A 23883-nucleotide genomic window follows, 5' to 3' on the forward strand; every position below is an offset into this window, starting at 1 on the left:
GAGTCACCTCTCGAGTCAACTCACAAGACACCTCTCGAGTTCCTTTTCAAGCCCTCTCTCGAGCTCCCTCTCGAGTCCCCTCTCGAGTCACCTCTCGAGTCCCCTCTCGAGTCACCTCTCAAGTATCCTCTCAAGATCCCTCTCAAGTCATCTCTCAAGATCCCTCTCAAGTCATCTCTCAAGTCAACTCTCGAGTCACCTCTCAAGTCTCCTCTCGAGTTCCCTCTCAAGCCCTCTCTCGAGTTCCCTATCGAGTTCCCTCTCAAGTCACCGCTCGAGTTCCCTCTCAAGTCACCGCTCGAGTTCCCTCTCAAGTCACCGCTCGGGATCCCTCTCAAGTCATCTCTCAAGTCAACTCTCGAGTTTCCTCTCGAGTCTCCACTCAAGTCTCTTGTCCTGTGCCGTTGGAGGTTCCGCTGGGGGTCCTACCAACCCTATGTCCTTTGCCGTTGGAGGTCCTGCAGACTACTCTTCTGCCGGGCGTCCTGCCAACTCCATGTCTTGTCCCGTTGGAGGCCCCGCCGACTACTCTTCTGCCGGGGGTCCAGCGTTGGCTGGACCCCCGGCAGAAGAGTAGTCGGCGGGGCCTCCAACGGGACAAGACATGGAGTTGGCAGGACGCCCGGCAGAAGAGTAGTCTGCAGGACCTCCAANCATTTTTGTAAACGGAGGAGCTACAAAAATGGCAACATCAAAGAAAAGCACACCGTGGTCGACCGAGGAGGTGACGACGTTCCTACATCTCATTGGGGATGATAAAATCCAGCGGGAGCTCGACGGAACAACTCGAAATGTGAAGAAAGAAAAAGCTGATCGCCCCGCCTACACTGCGTTGCTACCCCAGGTCCTAAACTCGGACGGCCAGCGAGGCAGCCCGAGGCCTGAGCGAGGACGCTTAGGGACGCTTAAACGGGGCTACCCCGCTGCAGTGGAAATGTGCCATTAGAGCAACAGAGGAGGGAGCGCTTTCCCAGGACAGTCAGATATGCAGCAGAAGTTGTGCTTCAGAACAAACGTGATTAAATGACAGTAATAAAATAACGTTGATCACACATTTCTATGGACTCAGTGTGTTGTTGCCTACATAGACATGTGTGTCTATTCTCTCTCACTTCATGTTCAGCTTGCCAGCATCTCTTGCTGTACAGTAATCTGGGTTTACATTGATCTTTTCTTGTGGTCAGTGCCTATCATCAACACTATCATGTATGCGGGCGTACACAGCAACATTACATTATCTCCTTGCTACAATAGGTTGTGATTTTGTATGGTGAAACCAGAAAAAGAAATAATACGAGATGCTCTGAAATGACCAGAAATCCAATCCATGTACTCTATGGACAATTTTTAAGCCAAAGCGTCTGGGAGATTTACAGTAATCAGTTTTAGTTTTTGTTCGGCACCCTGAGATTTAGAAAAGGCCTCTCGCCTGATATATTTCATAAACAGGTTTTACAGCCCCGCTGTGTGTGTTTTTGTTGTCTAGGTGTCCAGACAGCCCCCGCCCCACCACCGTGCGACCGTGTCAGCTGCCCTGCAAGAAAGACTGCATCATGACCCCTTTCAGCAACTGGACACTGTGTCCTTTCACTTGTGACACAGGTACTATGACATCTTTCTCCTCATGCATGGAGAGAATACCTGTCTGATTTAAAAAGATACTGGTTTCAGATAATTAAATGGAAATCAGGGAAAGAATCGATTATCAAAGAAAGGTGTACACAAATCCGGTATCTTGAAATGTGTACAGTGTGTCTTAAGATGTTTTACACTTTGTCATAAACTGTCCATTTCTTCATTTATTAACAAAATCATCTTCTCTTATCCTGAGCTGAAAGGTATTTATTTCCATAATTTACATTTAAAACTATTTTTAACAATTACTTTACTCGTGAGTCACATATCAGTCATTCATTATTCACAAAATCCTTTTCATTGGAAAGTTACTACATTTGCATACCAGGTACTGTATATGCCAGAACACAGCTTCATTATAGCATGCACATTTATTTATATGACTCTGTCGCAGCCCAGAAGAACTAAAAGTGATTGTGTGAAAAAATGATTGAGGCTAGAGCCTTTTCCTAGAGCCAATCAGATTAATACCACATAAACATCTTGCATTCATATCTCCTTACACGTAATTCATTTGACAGATTGGCATGTAAGACAACCTTTGGGCCGACCTCTTTTAGTGCGACTGGCAAGCCGACTTTGCCAGTGGCTAAAAGTGTCGGCACCAGTTGTTGTTGTTTTTCTGCTTTAAAAAAAATAATAATAATTGTTCAGTTGGGGTCACCTTTGTCGACAGCCACTGCCCGATCTGTTGAGCAGAGGCAACTTCATTACATTGATTTACATCTGAAAATCATTACGGTCCATATTTTGATGACCTCTGTGTGTGACACTTTGGCATAAATCTCTTTCGCTCTGAGCATGCTGCAACGATGGCAGTGCATTTTAATTTGATGCTGTGGATATCTTCACCTTGTGCAGGGAATTTCACATCACCCCCATACAGTACGATCGTTTAAAGCAAGGTTCAGGAATATCCAGGGGCTCGTTGCTTCTTAATTAACAACTTGAGGTCATCTACACACATGTAAACCCCATCAAGTTAATTTGAGTCAACTCCAAGGTCTAATGGGATTTTTTTCACAGCATTGTTGTTGGCTTGAAATCCAAAGTAATCAGACGTGCGTGTTGTCTGCAATAGCTATCCATTTAGATATGGCAAAAGCACTCTCCATGTATATTCTTCAAGAACTATTAACAGAGCAGCCTAGCTTATCATTTTGACATGTTTTTCATCACATTCCCCTCACGAAAATTATTGTTTTAATTAATTATTTTGTGTGTGTGCGTGTGTCCGTTCAGATGGTAACGCTGTGAAGACAAAGCAAACAAGGAAACGTCTTATCATCCAGCAGCCATCCAACGGAGGACAGGACTGTCCCGAGGTGCTGGAGGAGGAGAACGACTGTGAGGTCCCCAAAATCTGTCCAGGATTCAGGTAAAAACACGCAACAATAATCACAAAATGCAGATTTCCTGTTTCCTTACTTTAATTAACAGCTATCAGTAGGACAGATTGATTTAAATGACATTGTAGCATAGCTGCAATTCCTGTATTGAAAAATAAAAAGCCATATAGGCACTGTAGGACATTTCATTTATGATCTTAAGCACTCTACATGTGTCCCAGTTTATTCCCTGTTGCAGGGAATATCATTTACTGTAAATAAAACAGGTTTTCACACATATTCAATGTCTGTAATGGTCAAAACGGTGACTCAAGTCATAAACCTATGAAAGTCAAAAAAAGTGTTTTGTCTGACTGGTCAGAAAAGCAGGATCCTCATTAACTATATCCGTTAATGAAGTAAAAAGATCTTTTTGTAAAAATGTTTGGTAGTTTCAATATGGTTAATAATACTATGCATACTATAAACACAGGACTATAGTTTATTTTCCTCAAATAGTTTGGCACTATTCCCCAATATTGTTCACATATTACAGTCTTACATGGTGCACTGTTGGTGAATCCCATGGTCGTGTTGATATAGCTATTCTATCCTGATTTATTCCAGGTGGAAAAGCCATAAATGGAGGAAGTGCCAGCTGGTCCCATGGTTTCTCAGACAGGAGCGTCCCGGTGCGCAGGAGACCTGTGGACCCGGGCTCCAAACAAGAGGTACAGAATCTCTTCATCTCCCCCCACATCTCCACTGGACCATCACTAATCACTGTTAATTAATTTTGTGCTCCTTTGGGTGCATCTGAAACCCGGCCACGAGGCAGCAGATGGATGCACCAAGGTTTTGAGAAAAGGCCAATTGACTTATAGCAGATATCAAATCATCTCACTTACTATACCTGATACTACTAAAAACATATTTGAGTTTAATCTGAGGAAAAAACTGTGTTCCCAAGCGGTGATGGCCCTCCTGAGACCTACAGTATGCTGTAGACTTGAAAGTGGTGATTGTTACACTTGTTTTTGTTTTACCTCTTGTCATGCAATTTTAATCAAATTGTTTTTTTGTTGTATCTAGCAGAAGGTGCAGCACCTTGCTTATAGCATGTGACAGCCCAAACGTTTGTTTATATGGGCTTCACGTACAAGTGACAATTACTGTAAGGGGTTGTGGCTCTCTCACTTTAAAAGCATATTGCCTCTCGCCTTTTCATAGAGGATGGATGCACCATGTAGTCCTGGGAGGCTTTCATAAAAATTCAATTTCAGGGGGTCACGCAGAATGATCAATTTCATTATGTTCAAGCTCCTATAGAAGGCCATTATTAGTGCTTATATTTCTGTTTCGTCTTCTCCAGCTTACATTAATGGATGGAAGAATCAATTTATTCATGAAAAATGCTATATGGTCCACTTCAGACATACTCACACCACGCTATTCCCGATTCTCTGCTGCTTTTCACTGATGTGATACCATGTGACACCTGATGTCCAGAGCCTTCTGCACATGTTTTCACTCCTCTGACACATTAAAGTGGCAGAAATAACTTTGTCATTGACTTAAATCAAATTAGACACACTGTCCTTGCTGGTATGTGTTTTTGTCTGAGAGTGTATTATGTTGTTTACCTGGACAGAGACTTTCCTTAGAGGAAAAAAAGCACTGCAGTAGCACTATGAAACACCACATAGAACAACTGAGACCATGTGCTTATCTTTGTCTCTCTTGTTCACACACACACACACACACACACACACACACACACACACACACACACTCACACAAACACTAACTGTCACAGCCCAATAAAAATCGGGAGCCACAACAGAGATAAATATGTCAGTGCCTCAGGCTTGGGCTGCTATCTTCATATCGAGAAAAGCTGTTGTGGTGTGAGTAAAAAAAACAACAACGTCTGCTTATTGATTCTGACAGTCTGGGTTCTGCATGCTACCAAATGTGTCTTTGTATAATCACATTGATGCTGTGGAGACCGAATGATTCATGGTTATGATGTTCGGCAGTAGCTGTATTAATGCCAGTCAATCATCTCGCTGCCGTGTTGTCTAATGGAGGCTGTGTTTACACTCAGCTTTTCACTCTGATATATCGCTTGAAGGCCTCAAAAAGGAGGCCAAAGACACCACTGAACGGGTCCTTGAAGAACTGCAACTGTTTTATGCTAAATTTAAAAATGATGTTCTTTTTTTGTAGTCTGTAATTTTGATAATGAAATTAATTAGGCCTTATCTCTTCCCAGCAGACCTTGTTTTTGCGTGTGTATTCTCTCTTAAAACTACTGACGGTTCTTTTCTTTCTCCTCACTTCATCCTGCTCAACCATCTGCTCATGTATTGAACACAGCCTCTCACTGAACAGATTACTCAATGCGCTAATAGCAGCGCAACACGAGCATTAGCCTGGCTGCTCGTGTTAATGTCGCGCTTTGGGACCAGCTCCGGGGGCCATGTTGTGCATGCCCTGGCCTCGCTACAAATTACGACATTTAAAGATCATTATGGGATTGTGACTAGAACCAGGAAGTCAGTTACAAAGCAGATGCCATTACTGGATGGTTTCATTCATTTCAGTGTGCTGCATTTTCATGGTGGTAAACCGACAAGTGAACTGTTGGAGAAGCAACAATTAGAAAATTGTTCAGTGAGGATAAAATACTAAATACAAGCAAGAACATCTGACAAACAAAGACATTATGACAGATAAAATGAACAAAAACTGGAGGAAAACAGTGAAGTACCACAATGTATACATGAAAACATGCATAAAAGACAATATTACAACTGGCTTTCACACCCCCACACACAGAGTCTCCCAGCCAAACATTGTGCTGTTCCTATTCTGGCTGGTATTGTGTTTTTTTCTTTCTGGCTATTGTATTGTATCTGCCAACAAACGTGGTCTGTTTTTTTTATGAAAACTGGAATGTAATTGAATTTTAATGATCTAAATTTGGATAATACCCACAATTAGTGTGGCAACAATCTAATTACACTATAAAGGAAACAATGGGAGTTCTCTTGGTAGAGGCAAACCTGCTAGGAGTCAACTCATTGCCCTATATGTAAAGCACTCAAAACACTCAGATTGGATACAAGGGGATTATAAGAAACACAATCAAAATGATAGCTGCATTAAACAATGTTTTTAAAATAAAATAAACATGTGAAGCAGCCTTCTGAAGGTGTCAGAAATGATGACTGAACTTCCCACAGGAAACTACCATCAGTTTTTGCACCAAATTATCGTTTTAGGTTCTCCTGGGCCTTTAGCCAATCCCAGCATGCAGCTCACTAGTATGCAACAGACTCACATTGACAACAGACACTCTTCCCATTCATACTTCAGTCAGACAACTCACGTGTTTCTTAATATGTTTATTAGAACAGCATATAGTTTGAGTTTGGCGTCTAGGCTCACGCCTCATCACTCCACAGATTTACAAAGAACATTGAGTGATGATTAGATAACTATCACCCGAGCCTACAGGTGGAAGCTGGGGTGGAGCTGGGGCAGGCAAGTAGCAGCAACATGAAACACAGCAGGAACATGAACGCAGCAGTAGCAAGTGAACACAGCAGTGGCAGCAGCAGCATAGCGAGGCAGAGGCAGGAAGACCTGGCAGCTTAAATAGAGCGGCATGTTTAGGAGAATGTGTTTGGTTGGTTGTAAGAGGGACGAAGTGCGTCACGTGTTAATGTATCATTGGTGCTCGAGTTGACTGCCTGAACTAGCTCGCAGGCTTCGCCCCATTTATGGTTGATTTAGAGTTTACAGTTTAAAGGAAACTGACAAAGATGGAGAGGGACATCATCATTATATTCATAACTTAAACAGATCCCAGTGAACAAAATGATTACTTTAGTGTGAAATGATCACAACACTTCAGTAACAAGCAGAAATATGCATGTTGTGTTTAGTTTTAATGACACCACTTTAGTAAGTAAGTTCAATTGTATTTGAGAAGATAGCAAGGATCTATCCTTGCAATGTTTCTTATTGATAATAACTTGAAAACTGACTCGGGGTATTTATTAAAGTTTAACTTGCAATACAAAATGACCCCTATGTTTCTGAAACCCAACTTTGATTTGGAAGCCTGGGACATAGGAAACACATTTATCTTGATGTGCATTTATTGCATGACTCAGATCAGTTAACCACAAGACGTCACTTCTTAGCAAACAAAGGGTGTTTAAGGGGTACAAACCAACATTCAATGATGTTGTTTTTCTACTAAGGACAAATCAGCTAAAACATTTGCTTGTTGTTCATGTGTTTTCAGATGACATTGTAAAGGTGAAACCTAAAAGGCAGGCAGTTTGCACTCTAGCAATGAGACTTGTATTTCTCTGGGGTTTCGTTTGGTATTCATAGGGCTTTCTGTCTAGATTAAAGTCAAAAGTCAAACTGTATTTTTTAAACTTCTGTCTATTATTCAAATAGGAACATTGTTTTATTGCCGTAGCTCTTCTAAGATCCTGCACAAGGGGTAAATTGTAGCTCATCCCCAGACATTTATAATTTTTGAGTGGCAGAGTGAGTATAACCAGGTCAAAAGTGTAATCCCCTCTTTGTCAGAGAGCTCTTATAGCCACATTATCTAATCGCACAGCCTCAGTGCTCTGATCCCTCGTGATGTGGAGACATGTTTCTCTGCCTCAGGGACATTTTCAAGAAATCGATAAGCATAAGAAATACAGCATCTGAAGTCCTTGTACAAATGTATATATGTCATGCTGCATTTATAAACATACAAAAGAAAGAACGAAAAACAAAATAATGTATACACTACATTGCTTTTAAGCCTACAGCTGCAGTATTGTTGCGATAGTTGCATACAGTATCCTATTTGCATCTAATTTGAGATTGAGATAGATTTGATCCTTTATTAACTGATAAAACTTTGAATTGATCAACATGGTTATGAGTGTTACTGCACTGTGCCTTCTGTTGTGTAGCTCAAAGCAAAATAGATTGAGTTCGATAAATATAAATGTAATGACCTTGTAACAAACCAAAATGAAAAGTTATGTTTCTTTTGTTTCTCTGAGACTTTAACAATTTTGTTCATGCGCCTGTTTGATATCAGCCTCCTTCTTATTGGATTAATTATATCATACATTGCTTTTCCATCTGCTCTATGTACGACTTGATTGTATTTAGTTCTTCCAGATTGTTGTCCACGGTTTATTTTTGTCGCTGCTTCTCTGCCAGGTTTGACTTCATAAAGAGCCTTGTGATCTGTACAGTCTGCAGACGGTGCAGAATTAAAGATTTATACGTTGTTAAAATGCTGTTTAGCCCTGGTGTAGCGATTGTTCTGCACTCTCAGGTTCATGAGTTGGATCAGAAGAGCCTTGTGTCATGTTGAAGTGTCCTCAAGCTAGTCACCTGTTCGTTCACCTTTTTATGGACGCGAGAGCTGAAGGCTAACAATGTAAATGTAGCATTCGGCAGCTGTATTTTCTTTATCCTAGGGACCATTCACTTGTATGAAGACACCAGAGGATTTGTTCCGCTCGAGAGGGATTTAGCTCTCCTTTTGTAGCTGTTCCATTATTGCATTTTCCCCACGAGGCTCCCTATCGCTTCCCTGATAACACCATGCTAACGAGTATGGGATGCCCAGAGGACAGCGCTCATTCTCAGCAACATTAAACCTGACCCGCGTGTCAGCAATAGGATGAGGAAACAGGCAGGAAACTTCCCTGCTGCGCCACGGCAACGCAGCGTTTCAGAGCTCAGATTACAAGATGTCTTCCAGCAGGTCTATCTCGACCTATTTATCTGTTCCCGGCGGTATGCACAGGGGACCCTAGGTGCTTAAATGACTGAAGATTAACCACAACCATGAGAAACCTCGGCTTGACCCTCGGTGCTCTGCAAACAAAAAGGGATTATCACTCACTGATAGCAGGTTCCAGTTAAAACAAAGGAGCTTCTGTCTTGAGGCCCTCCTGCTAGCTTTTAGCTTAACCCTGAAGGAGCTCTGTGTGTAGCACTTTCCTCACTAGAGAGAAATACATGTAATACATCCTCGTGGAGTCAACAATTCCTGTGCCGTTTACTTTCTTCTGTGGGGGGAGTATGACCGACTCTCCTCCATATCTATAACACTGTGAGCCAGATGGCGAACATCAGTCTTGAACTGCATGTGATTATGAAGGTTTTCATCAGTTTTTATTGCCCTAGATTTTCCCTAGAATAATTACATTCTGTACTCAAGCAATACCCAGATGGCTGGTGTGCCGAACCTCCACAGTGATATTCATTAAAGCTTTAAACATGGTTTATAACTCTGTATATATATATTGTATGTATTACATGTCAGTTGAATCCAGACTGTCGGTACGTATATGAAAGTCATTTGGGCCTTTCTGATGTTTTACAGTTAGTTGCAAAAGTTGCAATGTAATGCTATAATAACCGTAAGATGATGAAAGAAAGTACGACTTTGTCTGAGCAAAATGCTAACTCACTTTCTGGACATATCAACATGTTCGCTTAATGTTTTTAAATTGACATTGTTTTATCAGTAGTGACCACACACTAAGCCAATAACAACATTGGATCAATGCTTGTTAATAAAGCAGTATAATTAGATTAATGAGTGCCGACTTTGCATTCATCTGTGTTAATAGTCAAATCATGTCTGTTCTATTGACATCGCCCAATATCACAAAGCACACATTTGCCTTAATGGGCTTTACAATCTGTTTAGCATACAAATCCTTTTCTCTTTGATTCTTTATCCAAATAAGAAAATAAACTTCCAAACAAACCCTGTTATAGCGAGGAAAAAATGCCAGTAATGGCGCATTTCCACTGCAGCGGGTAGCCCCGTTTAAGCATCCTTAATCGTCCTCAAGCGGCCAGGCCAGTTTTTGGTGGCCTTTCCATATAGCGTACTGTAGCACCGGTGTTGGTACCAGATTATGGGGCCATTTATGGGGCCAGAAAAAGAGGGAAAAAGTACCCGCTAGCCGGTGTCGGCGGTACCAGATGTGTTCGGGGTACCATATGTGTTCGGGGGCCGTCTCTTACCAATGACGTCACGCATTGTACGCATTGTGATTGGCTGTACGGTAATTTACCCAGGGGTGCTTGGGGGCAAATCACATCTACAGATCATGACGAATCGAATTGAAGTATTCCTATTCTCCTAAATTTACAGCCTTAAACTGGCGGACCATACCTAAACCAGGACGAACTCACGGCGATGTCGGTTAACCGCATGTCGTAACGAGCCAAAAAGTACAAAAGACATTGTAAAAAAAAGTGTTTGTANGTCGGCTTGGTCTTCAATAACAGGATACATGTATTTATTATCCTTGCAAGAATGGAAGTAGTCATCACACACAGGGCTGCGTTGGACAAATAGTTCCCAGAGTAGATATGCTTATATACAAGAGAGGGTGTTACAGTCAACAAGATGTCAGAATACAGGCTCAAAGCAGTATTCTGACATTAATAAAGATTAGCTAAGGCCTGCGTAAGCAATAAACATGACAGTCATATGCCTATCTCTCTAGGGGCTGTGTTATCATGCCAATCTTAGGAACATAGCTATCATAACTACAACACAGTGTCTCATGAGCGTCATCCATGTAGTCATACATCCGGCTACGTACACAGCTACGTACGGCCTCTCTTATCACGTGGTACTCTGATATAGAAGGAACATTCAGTATTTTCCCAACACATTCAATAGACAGATATGAGAATAATATCACTTTTAAAAAACAAAAAACTGCTTTTCCCAAAGTATCCAGCTATTTCTTTAATAAATTAAATAAATCATTATAAGAACATTTTAATGCATGTGTCTTTTTTCAATAGAGTATTATACATATTTCAACTTTTACAGTGACAGTCCAGTAATTAAGTACTGTAGTAGTAAATATAGTATGGTAGTAAAAGTATTGTATGTTGTTTTCTGCCTTTAGGGGATTTTCAATCAAACATCAAAAGCTGCTCTTGCTTGGGATCCATCATTGTGTCATTGCTCAGGAGGTTTTTGACAAATTAGGTGCAGAGGGTTTTCTGGTTTCGAAAACATTTCCTTTTGGTAAAGGCACTTTGAAGTGTGAAAATCGCTGTAATGCCCTTTTAAATAAAGTAAGAGATCCAATTTGTACTTTCCCCAATGATGGGCAAAATAACATCAAATACAGATGAGGGCAACAAAAGAATCAATGAAAACAAGATACAACTGTATAATTCCAATTACATCTGACTCCAAGCTAAATAACAAATATAAGCTGAACAGACACAAACCGTAATTGGTTTGAAACCCATAAGTCAATATTGTGTTGGCTTGCATCATCCTATTCTTTGTTCTTTCAATAAAGGGTTTATTACTTGAGTTGCTGCAATATTTCATTTTCTTTTAATGCAGACGTTCTGCAGGGGTTTACCTTCATAGAGAAATCAATCTCTAAGCACATTACTTCTGAACCCCCCGTGGGCACTGCTATTGGTTTGAAAATCCTCCGTCTGTTGGTGTGTTAGGTCAGGTCTTATCTGAGCCAGTTTGTGTGTGTGTGTGTGTGTGTGTGTGTGTGTGTGTGTGTGTGTGTGTGTGTGTGTGTGTGTGTGTGTGTGTGTGTGTGTGTGTGTGTGTGTGTGTGTTTGTGACATGTACTCAGGTTCACTGCCTAGGGCTGCGGGAGGAAGACAGCTCAGATCCATCGGTGAATAAGACAGGACACATCTGCATAAGCAGGGTGCAGGTGGCCATGTTTGTTTGTTCTGCTGGGATCCCATGGGTGCACTGATCAAAAATACCTGCCTGTTGGATTTTGCTAGATGAAGACATGTAGCAAAGAAGAAAAAGGGAAAAAGTAAATAACAATATCCAGCCACTTCTGAGTATAGGCTTGAAAACACCGCCTCTCTGAGCAACAGATGGCCGGGGACACAGTTCAAATGTATGCTTTTCCTTTGGTCAAGAAAGGTACAAAACAAGTGCCAGTTGTTTTGTTTGTTTGTTGTTGGTCTGCCTTATCCATTTGGGAAATAAAAAGCAACCAAAGCTTGGATAAAAGATGGACAACAACGTTTACTCAACTACAGATAAAGTGACACGTAAATATCTGAATGAGCAGAGAAACATAATGTCTTCAATCCATACAATGCATTATGGATCACTGAATGGTTTGGTCTCTATTATAAAATATATATACATATAAATAATATATCATACTCTTTTGTCTTCATATTATCTAGCTTTCATGCCACTTGAACAACTATTGGAATCATTGGAGTGAACTGTTTCAAGAAGGTGTATTTATTATCTATTCATGGGTCATGCTGTTACTCTGTGCTCTGTACACACCATCTTTACATTTCTATGATGGTTGAAAATGCTTAACTTGTTTGAGTCTGACGCTTTGTTGAACCATTTGAGCACCTTTTCCTTCCTGCAATTGTGTAAATGTCAATCATTGTGGACTTGTGTTTATTTCAATCACTGCAGTTTGAGTTTGTTGCATGTTGACATATTTTTCAATCCGTTCCTCTCCATTTTTAGACCAATGCTCCTGCATGTTAAGTAGCGATGATTTGGCCTCTTCCAGCTCTGCTAATTGACTCATGCTGATTTGAAAACTTGTTGATTGGCATACCCCTCTTTAAGCTAACAAATGTGTCTAATTGGCAATCAAACTAATAGGACACATCTTGGTGGCAATGTTTGTCATTGTGAGTTGAAGAGTCAAAGTTAATTTCCCATGAGACGTTGAAATTATTTGATGTCCTCTGTGTGTTAGTGTGTATGTATAACAGTTCTTGGCTTTAACTTTAGTGAAGTCAACATACCGGCTTAAAGCCTGGTACTGGACCCCTGCCAGTGACAGTGGCTGAGGAAAATCCTGCTAAAGATTTGAATCAACACCTTTGAGGGTTACAGCAGTAAGATTACAAAAGGACGTCATGGGCATAGTGAGGGTTATAAACCGGCAGGGTCAGTGTAATGGAAGCTTCTTCAGCACCAAGGACAGCACCACCGGTCTATGAAGGCAGGTGCAGAGAAGCCTCACTTTGTGCAGAGAGACCCGGTTTCATAGCATTTACAGTGCTTCTTTCAAGCAGTCAAGACTGAGATAAAAAAGTCTCAATATGATCTGGTCATTAAGAGAACCCAGGTTTAAGGTAGCTTAGAACGTGAATTGGTAGTTCATTGCTACATATACTGGGCATTTAGATCCACCTATTTATGGTACATGTTCTCCCAAATATAATTTATTTTCATGAAAAAAGAACTGTGGGACCTTGGGTATTAAGCTTGGATATGACTATTGTTGACGTTGAAACAAAGACTGCTTCTGCAAACCTCAGGCTAATTCTAAAGGTCACTGTTGTTGCTGCACTACAGCATTAAAACTGCAAGAATTAAACTGCAAGTTTCTTTGAAAGTACTCTTCATGCTAAAATTACATCTAAGAGTTTTAGGTGTTAAAGGTGGGGTAGGTAATTTTGGAGAAACCAGCTTGAGTGCACACAGAAAAAATCTGCCACTTCCTTACAGAGCCCCTCCTCCAACACACAGGAACGCGCACATGACCAATGAGGTTTGTGCACAGATGGAAGGCTGACAGGCAGGTAGGCCATCCAGTTATTTTAGCCGGGCCGGGTAGTACAGTACTACGGCTTCCACAGATGAAATTTTGTTATGGATCTTTTGACAAAGCACTTAAGATATTCATTGCTATCGGGATGTTAAGAGCATTCCATGGAATATAAAAAAAAGTGTATCTCGAGCCGGTTTCTCAAACTTACCTTCCCCACCTTTAACTTTGTTGAAATCTGTATATACAATCTATGCAGGAAGTCTCTAAATGGAAGATGGAAGCTCAATCCCAAAATGAGAGTATAGAGTAACATTAAAGTGGGCAATGAGAGCTTGTGATGGTTGTATATTAACTCTAAAAGTCAGAGAGCAGTCCTCCAATTCCCCACATTACTGAAACAAAAACACCAGAATAGCCACACTTAACGTAAAAGCCCATATCAGGTCTAACAGTTCCCTATATCCACTCACATAAAGCGGACTCTTAGGTCTCTAATCCACCAGTTATGTTGAGAGAGGATGATGAACAAAAAGGATCAATAACCCCCTCGATGAATGCACATACGGGCATTTAGGTATTGAATGATGAACCTATCCTTTAATGCTGCCGTTTTCAAGTGGGGATTTGTTTACAGCCTGTCGGATAGCCTGTAGCACATTGATCTCTGCACATCTTAATTGATTTATCCATTACAGCAAATAATGAAAGAATAACAACAACAACAGCATCACAAGATATTAAAGACATCCTGTGGTATTTGCACGTCAGATAAGTCAACAATAAAGGGACACAGGTTGGAAATGTCAAACACCTTCAGGCTTATGTTAAGAAAAGTGTGTGACCTTCATTAACCAAAACCTCAAACCCACTCAACTGAGGTCAACAACAATAACGCCCTGCTGAGAGGGTGAGTAGGTGCTTGATAGGAGTCCACTTAGTCAAATATTGTGTTTACTAGTCATAAGGGATGCTGTTGTTTATTTGATTCGTTTTTTTTATACAAATTGATCGACTACAGATAATGGAGGCAAATCGACTAAAAGCTTTTCTGTCAGTAGCTCAATGCCATTACCCTTGACACTTCGAGCCCTGCTACCCTCCCACCCGCTGGGCCGGTGTTTTTCTGTTTCTCCAGCTTTGCCGGTGTGGATTTAAAAATAAAAAGGAATAAAAGGCATCCTGGTCTTCGACCTCTGTTCTGCCGCCCGTTAAGTGCAGCTGCTGCAAAGTCAGGGTCAGGTGCTCACACAGCCACGGCTGAAACTGGGCATTAATCTTCATTTTATCATGTGGTGCTCTCTGCAAATCACATTTGCCTTGTACTTATACCTACACAATGCACTCGAACTCTTTAAATCATCGATGTTCCTATCCCCTGTTTGCTGATAACCACGCTTTGGAGGTGTCAGACAAGAGGAGAAGGAATCTGTTTGAATTAGAGAGAGACACTAAACATATATTAGAGGATGCTTTTGGGACTTTCCACAATTAATCTTCATTGGGGTTTCTTTTAAATAAATGCAGACACTCGCAGTCCACTCACTATCTTTTGTTGTCCAGTGAACCAGTCAAACATTCAGCATCACACTAAAGCTGATCTTTCTGGCAGACTTTAACTCAACAGCATATTTTGAATCCGCCTCATGCGGTGTAGGCTTCAGAGCTAACCACAAACATCTTGTCTCTCATCTGCCTCATGATTACATTGCCTTAAAGTATCAATCCCATTTAATTACTGTTATTATCATCAATGAGAAATTGCCAGCGCCCAAAACGGCAGGGTTAATTAGGCTTTCAGGGACGGAGAGATTATTTATTTGGTCTCCTGCAAAGGGAAGATATCAATTGGGTGTTAACTTTGCAAAGAGTCTGCTCTGCTTACTTTACCAGCTCTGTCAGAGTCTCCTTGGTTTTTGTTATTTCTGACTCTCTAGTCTCCCGCTGTCACTTCCCTTTCCCAACACTTCTGCTCCTCTCATCTGCCTCTCACCTCCTGACTCTTATTTTCTTTATTTTCCTTCTGTTCAATGTCAATTACAAATACAGTATCTTTACAATGGTCTACTGATGTGCTTTCAAATCAACAAACAAAATTACTTGATCTCTTCACCAACAGATGATAAAGGGTTACTGTTAGACCTCATAATGCAGGCTAGTGTTTTTAAATATGTGCTTTAGGAACGATTATTACTCTCGTTTGTGTAGCAACAATCCATAAAAAATGATTTCACACATCACCACGGAGCTCTCCCTGTTCTCCATCTTCAGAACGGCAGCTCTAGATTAAACTGATTTGATTTTTCTATTTAGATAAAGGTTCCCAAATCAGTAAAATCGGCTGTTGCAGAGATTTCTTTGAAATGAAAACCTGCCTACCCTTGGATCCTGAAGGCGCATGATTGCGAGCCACATCAGGCCAGTGGATATTAGTTCTGAGTAGTGAGCAATTTCATACCAACACAACTCTCCAAGACCTTATTTCACAGCTATAAACACCTACAAACCAGCGAAGCAAGAAATGACCATTAAGTCTAAATAAGACTGCTGCAGCAGCGTGTCATTGGAAAAACACGACCGGACACCACTGGTAAATAAATCCAACAAACATGTGTTCCCAAGGAGATGAACAAGAAGAAAAAGAGCTTACTTCTTGGGGGGCACCTGTCCAACGTTGACTCGGACGCAGATGACCTTACGAGTCTGCATTCCCGTGGAGCAGGGACCACCACCACCGCTGGCTCCGACTGCCGTGGAGGTGTTTAGGGTTGAAGCGGAGGGGTCTTCGGTACAAGGGCCCCAAGGACCCGTCTGCCAGTGGTAAACCGTACAGGCGTGTTCGTTACAGTTCCGAACCTCCTGAAGGGAACTGCTGTTCGGGCATGCACCTCCACCTGAGAAATACAAAAACACACTCCAGATGAAAAATGTACTTAATCAACTACTACTAAATTGCCTTTTTTTTTTCCTCTCCTTGCAGTGGAAGACCATATACTGAGAAGGGGGAGATATACGGACAGCATGTGGCAAAGGGGCGCAGGTCATATTCAACATAGCCTCCCACTTATTAATGAGCTACCTGAGCACGCTAATCACAATCATTTTGATTAGTATAGAAATATTCATCACAATTATTTAGTGATTTTGATGACCCAATGTTTTCAATGTTACTTTATATTCAAAAAAAGTGAGGAATACTCTCACTTTCTTTCTTGTGCTACATTCCTTCTGATAAGGGTCCTTGTTGTGCACAATCCCATCAATTGTTAGTCCCATCCCTTCTTCATCTGCCTGTCTCCCTCTTATTTCTCTCTGTCAGTCAGACAGTCAGTCGGTGTGTCGATGGAACCCTCTCAGGTTTAGAGTAACTGCAGACACTTAGGGCTTTCAGCAGAGATTGAGAGGCATTGAGGGATTTTGAATCCTCAACACCTGTATTTCGCTGTTGGAGTTGACAGAGAGCAAGCTCCATAATGAGTGGCGGTGCACACACAGTCGGGTCTGAATCACAGACTGCCAACTCAGATAAATCTCAACTTTTAGTTGCCAAGCATGACTACCGATCTGCTGACAACGGAGCTGACTAACAATGTCCCAACACTAGCATGATGAGCATTAGCTGCTGCTGAACAATGACCTAGAAAGTCTGCATGTTGGACAATGGGGAAAATGTGAAGCCGCTTACAGAAACACAAACCAGAAACAAAACAAAGAAAGCCAGCAATGATTCGTGTTTGCAGGATAAATTACAGTTTGCTGGCTCATTCACAAAGCGCTGCATCAATTTTCACTGAGCAAGCATCTTGAATTTCATTCAACTAAATTAGTCAGAGGCACTTGGGCTTCATAAAGTCCCATAATAATCACTGTGAATAAAGCGTAAGCAGTTATGCTAAAGAGGTCATTAATTAGGCGTATTGCTGTATTAATTAGCACAAGTCAAGATATTGGTGGTTGCTTATTAACGTGAACCTTTAAGGAAAAGCTTTGAGTAGTTCCTGTATTTTAAACTATTTTTCATTAATATGCAACACAAGAGCTGCAAAAGCTGCTAAGGAGCTTTGAGTCTTATCAGATAATCTACTCTGCAGAGGGAACCTGTGGTGGGGAGACGTCTTTCAGGTATTGTTCTTGAGCATGTGTGAGAATATGTCTTGATTACGTTATAAAAATGTGTGTCAGAAAACACAGCAGGATATGTTTTGATATGATTCCATCAGATTTTTAAAACATACTAAAGCTAATACAAGTACAGCTACTATACTTCTAGTCTAACATCAAGAATTTACCAACTAGTTCTGGAAACCTGGGCACCCGTATAAGACCTTTGATAAAGACAAATATTAAATATATGAATGTGATAGGTGAGGCATGCAGTACATACAGTAATACAACTGTAGAACAACAGAATAAACACATTCAAACTATTTCACACATGGCCAACAAGCCCCGACTGCACTACAACGGGGTGAATACAATCTAAATACATTATAAGTTACCCTAAAGCTGTTATGATAATGTTTTGAAGTTCAAAAAAATGAAGTAGACACACAGCTAGAGGTTTAAAACAGCTACAATCCTATTACAACTGTTACCCTCCATCACTGTGATCCACGCCACAACCATCGCAGTGACTGTGAGGAAAACACACACACCTAGATAAGATGCAAGAAAATGTTTTGAAACATAACAAAAAAGAAAAACAAAAAGAAGAACAGACGCAGACAGAGATATAAACCAGAAAAAACAAGAATAAGCAGAGAAATGATCTTAAAAAACGGATAAAAAGTAAGTGTCAGGCGAGGCGACAGACCAACAGAAATAATCACCAGGACAGATAAGCAGACTGCGTGAGATAAGGACAAATGCACATGCAGACAAGTGTGAAATCTAAACATTCAGTGAGTGACAGCAGAGGACGACTTGAAAGGCCATGAGGAAGTCAATATCCGGGCCTCATCTGCATACATCTCCATACTGAATGTTGCAGAACTCACCTTCCCCGGCGTTGTAGGCCAGGATGGAGCGCGTCCTCATCTGCTTCCCCTCGATGGTCTTACTGGAGCAGGTCTGGGAGCAGCTGGTCCAGGGTGTCCAATCACTGAGCACGCAGTCTCTTGAGCAAGGCACCTCACAGGCCACGGGCTCTGGAGCCGGGGAGGACGTGCAGAGCTTCCTGTCCACTTCCGCTCCTGAAGAAACAAAGGGGGAAATAACACAGTAACTATTTTCTATTCTCTATACTTGGAAATATATGATGTAATTAAAAGACTAGGGTACTAATCTAATTGTGGTGAAGTAATAATATATTCATGTTTTATACTAATGGGTTTTGAGGAAATCAACCTCAGTAATTACCAAAAATGATGCTGAAAATGAAAGAGAAAGGCAGCCACTATTCGCAGTTATTGCACAGAAACTCCCAGCTGTGTTTTTATGTAATAATGTTTTCCGGGCCTAAAGTACTTTATTGAAACTCAAAACAGATGGTTTTGCATTTCAAAACTTGGTTTATTGGTTATTTATTTGAACATTTCCAGATGTGTTTTAAGGTAAATGTTGTTTCTAAGAAATGACCGTCTGTGTTTCCAGGTAAAGACTCTGGGTACAAACTTTAAAGTGTTATGTGGACTTGATAGCCTAAACAGGTGGTTTTGTTTGAGTATTTAATTCATTGTAATTACTTTCTCAAATAGGATATGTGCTTTGACATAAACATTGTTATTCTAAGAATGGACCATCTGTGCTTCCAGGAATTAAATCCGAGTATGTTTCAGAATAAGTTTTATGATATTACATAAACATAATATACTGTATAGGGAATATTTAGCAAATAAGGGAAGAGAAATTGTATTTTACTTTTAATTACTAACAATTAAAGATGGTTCTCTCAGGGAATTTCTTGAGATAGTAAATGTAATGTAGAAATAATAGTCCACTATATGAAAAACTAAACCTATATTACTCTTTATTAAAAGATAAAACCCTAATATTACCGCGATATAAGTATCAGTAGAGCATGAGCTGACCTGTTTATGTTACCAAACTGCTACCATAGCAACATAAAGGGCCACCTTTTCTTAGTATTATCTTGTTTTGTTTACCTGGGATTTATCACAATTGCTTGTGTGCGATATTTCATCCTTCTTTGTACACATGTGACTGCCCTATAAATCCAAACCAAACCTTGGGCAATGAATATAAACTTGAGGGCTCAAAGATTCATTGCGAGAATGAGATTATCACCCTCAGATTTCTCTTCAGCACAGAGTCGGTGGCAGCAGTGCGAACAGCTGTCTGTGTGTCTTAATTGATGGCGCGATGTCAAGTACACAGCCCATTCTGAATTTGAGAGACGTGATCGTTTTCTTAAGACGTCTGTTTTCTCTAAGACAACTCGGGTAAAATATAATATAAACTGGCACAAGTAGCAATTTAGCATTCTTTGAATGATTCATGTGTCTGGTTTATATGTCGACATAAGGAGACGATTCAAAACAGACTGCATAAGCAAAAAAAATGTTTCCTAGACAGCAGTCAGAGAGTATTCTGTCCAGAAAAAGAGATTTATTGAAGCAGTCGATTGACTTCCTGCTCTTTTTACACTGTTTGATAGGAAACCAGGCCAGGTTTGTAAACATCAGGATGGACTGTGGCATTTACTGACATCTCATTCACAGATTTATAGGTAACATCAACCTAACTTCATAAGTTATAAAGCCTGTCAGTTATTTATTGTGTTCTGTGGGAATCTCCAAGCGCTGAAGTTGCCTTTTAATCCCACATTTTACTATGTAAAACTGAAACACAGACTGCTCAAAGAACCTGTAAAATATCTAAACCAAGCACCAGCAATTGCTAACAGCATTTAAACCAGTGACATCTCTGTTACTCCTGGATTTACATAAGTGCGCTTCACCACAGAAATAATTCAAAACATTTCACTCTTGAATTCCACATTGACATGACAGTTGATTACAACCCCTTTTATGGATTATCTGTGTTTTATATATTCATAGTGAAGCACTCTTGACTCCGGACAATCTCCATACTAAAGTGGCATTGAACACGGGCAGAGCAGACTCACATGGGATTCCCACATGTGTACACTATTGTCCATGTTTTATTAATGAGCTCCTAGCATCAGCGATAAGTGGATTATATTAACCCACATATTCCTCTGTGTTGCTGCATTTGCTGCCATGAACTAAGCAGAGCAGATTTCCTATGTAAGCAGTGCATACACCCACGCAAATATAAAGCTTTCAGTGGTTGAATTGAAATTGAATTGAAATTGAGGAGAATCACTTGAACTTCAAACGTCAGATCGGGCCGGACTTTGCATTAAGATGTCACTTTGACAGATGTGCAGTGGAGCAATCATGGGTGAACTGAGAAGGCGTGAAAATAAGAAGCGACAAGGGACTCAAGCAGCTTTCAGGCTAACACACAGAAAACATGAATGAACCTCCCACTATGAGAGGAAGACCCCCATGCTTAGAGTGCACAGGAGGAGCGGCTCCCAGTCTAAGTGGGCAGGCAGTCAGCATCGGGAATATCAATAGCCAGTTTCAATAACATTTGTATCGACCTTCGTCTCTTGTCTGGGGCCCGGCTGTGTGGCCTTTTCTTTTATGACCACGACACACTTGGAGAAAAAAATATACAGCTGACATTGCATCGAGAACTCTCTGAGGCGAAACGCGAACAGAAAATCCAAACAGAACAAATCAATTTTCATCAGATGAGGGAGTGAAGGTGGGGGGAGGATCAATCCACCGAAGTCAGGAGAGAAAGAACAGAGTCTGTGTGAGTCCTGCAGAACAGGTGCAGTAATAACCGGGCCAACTTCACCAAAACACCTGCACTTAAACAAGGAACTGTGAGGAGACGATAGAAGGACAAATCAAGTTCTCTAGTAGAGAAAACACGAACAAAATGACCCCACATTATCACAAACTAAGATTTACTGAGTGCTTCTGGGACTTAATATGCTTTCTATAGGTGAAGTTCATTTTTGAAAATGCTAAGGTACTTGTACTTTACTTAAGTATTTCAATGTCATGCTTCTTTATACTACTACTTCACAAAATCTCAGAGGAAATATTCTACTTTTTACTAAAGACACAATACTATATTACTAACCAGTAGTATACAAAGTGTAAATGTGTTACATACTCTTACATCTATGTATTAGTGATACCAACATCATTACATATTATAATACACTACTGTGAAATGAGACTGTGTAGTATTTTTACAGAAATAAACATAGTATTTCCTCCTAGATGTAATCTACGCTTTGCCAGAAGAATACAAATCAGATGTATTATTTTGTATAACATTTGCTCACAACCTGAGTGCAAAAGGAAAGTCTGGAAAGCGTATCTGTACCACTGCACCTTATATATTAAATATTAAGAGTTAAAAAGCATAGCTCTAAAAATCAGGGGCGGCAAAGAGCACTAGATACTGGAAGACCTGGGGCCACAGAGGATTGATTTGATTTAGCGAGAGTAAGGTTTAATTGTGCGTGCAGAGAGGAAGACTGTAATGAGACACAGCGTGAGAGGGGTGGCAATGCTGAATCAAGCAAGCGTTAAAGTAGGAGAGGTTTAACAGGAGGAGCGAGAGTCGAGGAAGGAGGCCTGGAGGGAGAGGAGTCTGGAGAGAACTCTCACACAGTTGATGAATAGGGCTGAGTCCCTGAAATCTCCTCACGTACAGAGTCTACTGCCAGAGTACGAGGGTCAGTGGAGGGGTGATCTTGGAAAATACTTGATTTTGCACCCAAGGTCAGACCTGCACTTCTTATTGCTAATGGAGGTGGGTCAAAAAGCACTTCACACTGTAAGAGTGATGAAGAAGAAAGTAGGAATTTGATGGATGATGTCAATCAACAAGTGCTGTCTCTAGGGGAATAATATGTTGTTTTTCTACTCATTGCTTTATTAAGACAATTGACCCTTCTTTACTCTTACCAAGAGCATACTGTAGAACAGTCACATATTTTACCCTTAGATGGTCATTTACATGGATCCTCTGCTGGACTTTCAACTCTCTTCAATACACCCTTTAAGCCCCTGTCACACTGTCCCGAAATTGACACCCGATGGACACACGAATATGGAATTGTGAATTTCGCACGAAGATGGCCCCGAACCACACACGAAGGCAACATTTACATTACATTTAAGACATACAACTGCAACGAAAGTAACACAAACAATTATGTTAAAGTATTATGATACTGTACTGATATTTTCCGAGTTTGTTCTTTACTTTCTCCGTCTTTATATGTAGAAGATATTACATTTTCTCCGTCATGTTGTTTCCATAACAACAACAACTTCTTTCTCGCATTCAAAATAATATATTATATCCTTTTTAGTTTCACAGAACACAAATTGGGTTATTTACATAATATGTTTACATGATTTTGTTGTGCAATAAAACAACCAGATGGACACACGATAGAGGAAATGTTCAAATTCGGCTCTGATCGTAACAACATCGGGCCATTCGTGAGGGCATCTTAAGCCTTCGTATGACCGCCGGTGAGTCGCACTCTCCCCACCGTTACGACTTAGTTCGTTCGCAATTTCATCCTCTCCAAATTGTCCTCCTCGCTCTCAGCTCCTTCCTCCGGACCTCCCTCTCCTCAGACCTCTCTTGAGAGTGTGTCAACTACTTATCCCGACTCAGGGACTTTAGAGGAGTGCATGTCTCAGATGACGGTCTCATGCTCCCAGTCACCTCCCCACTAGAACCTTTTATGAACTAAAACGTGGGTTCCAGTCTGGACGTGAAGAATAACGATTACCTCCACCCAGTTTTTCGTGAAGTGTGACATTCTCACTACTTCTTCTTTCATCCTTAAACTACCTACTACAGTTAGTTGTTCACGACAGAGATCCCCTTATTATACAACAAAAAGATGAGTAACGAAATAATTCTGTTAACTGGGAAGAAATGAGAATGGTTCTCGTATGACATCTTGTCAGTGTATAAAATGGGAATCTACCAGTAAATGTACCTAGGAGACGACCTGAAAGTTGAGAGAAGTTATGTGGGAAATTCGGGGACAGTGTGACAGGGCTTTAACTGTGGGCTACCTGTGTGCTTATACCTTAACACTTAAAGCGTGCTTCTACCGGGGCTTGGTGTGTGCTTCCGTTGTAAATGTAATGTAAATTCTGTATGTTGACGTTGCTTTCATTGTGTTTGTTAATACAATTTCATAATACTATGACATGACTATAAAAGGCTCAAACAAGAAATGAAAGAGGCAGAAATATACATCTTCTATAATGTAA

General features: G+C 40.7%; 2 protein-coding genes across 2 annotated transcripts in view; one reads left to right on the plus strand and one right to left on the minus strand.

Moving 5' to 3' along the window:
* LOC104968073 (thrombospondin type-1 domain-containing protein 7A-like) overlaps nt 1–10229 on the plus strand; it is a 28707-nt gene extending 18478 nt beyond the window's left edge. Inside the window, exons 9-13 of the mRNA XM_010797630.1 lie at nt 1124–1179; nt 1487–1602; nt 2878–3013; nt 3591–3694; nt 10174–10229. Coding sequence (XP_010795932.1) covers nt 1124–1179; nt 1487–1602; nt 2878–3013; nt 3591–3694; nt 10174–10229 — 468 coding nt within the window. The remainder of the gene's footprint in view (nt 1–1123; nt 1180–1486; nt 1603–2877; nt 3014–3590; nt 3695–10173) is intronic.
* A 5984-nt stretch (nt 10230–16213) lies between these two features.
* Nucleotides 16214–23883, minus strand: part of thsd7ab (thrombospondin, type I, domain containing 7Ab) — a 76429-nt gene continuing 68759 nt past the window's right edge. The window contains exons 7-8 of the mRNA XM_010797632.1: nt 18565–18759; nt 16214–16461 (exon numbers count right to left, since the gene is read on the minus strand). Of these exons, the coding sequence (XP_010795934.1) occupies nt 16214–16461; nt 18565–18759 (443 nt within the window). The remainder of the gene's footprint in view (nt 16462–18564; nt 18760–23883) is intronic.

The sequence above is a fragment of the Notothenia coriiceps genome, unplaced genomic scaffold (assembly GCF_000735185.1).
Source record: "Notothenia coriiceps isolate Sejong01 unplaced genomic scaffold, NC01 NC01_scaffold00038207, whole genome shotgun sequence".
NCBI classification, from domain to species: Eukaryota; Metazoa; Chordata; class Actinopteri; order Perciformes; family Nototheniidae; genus Notothenia; species Notothenia coriiceps.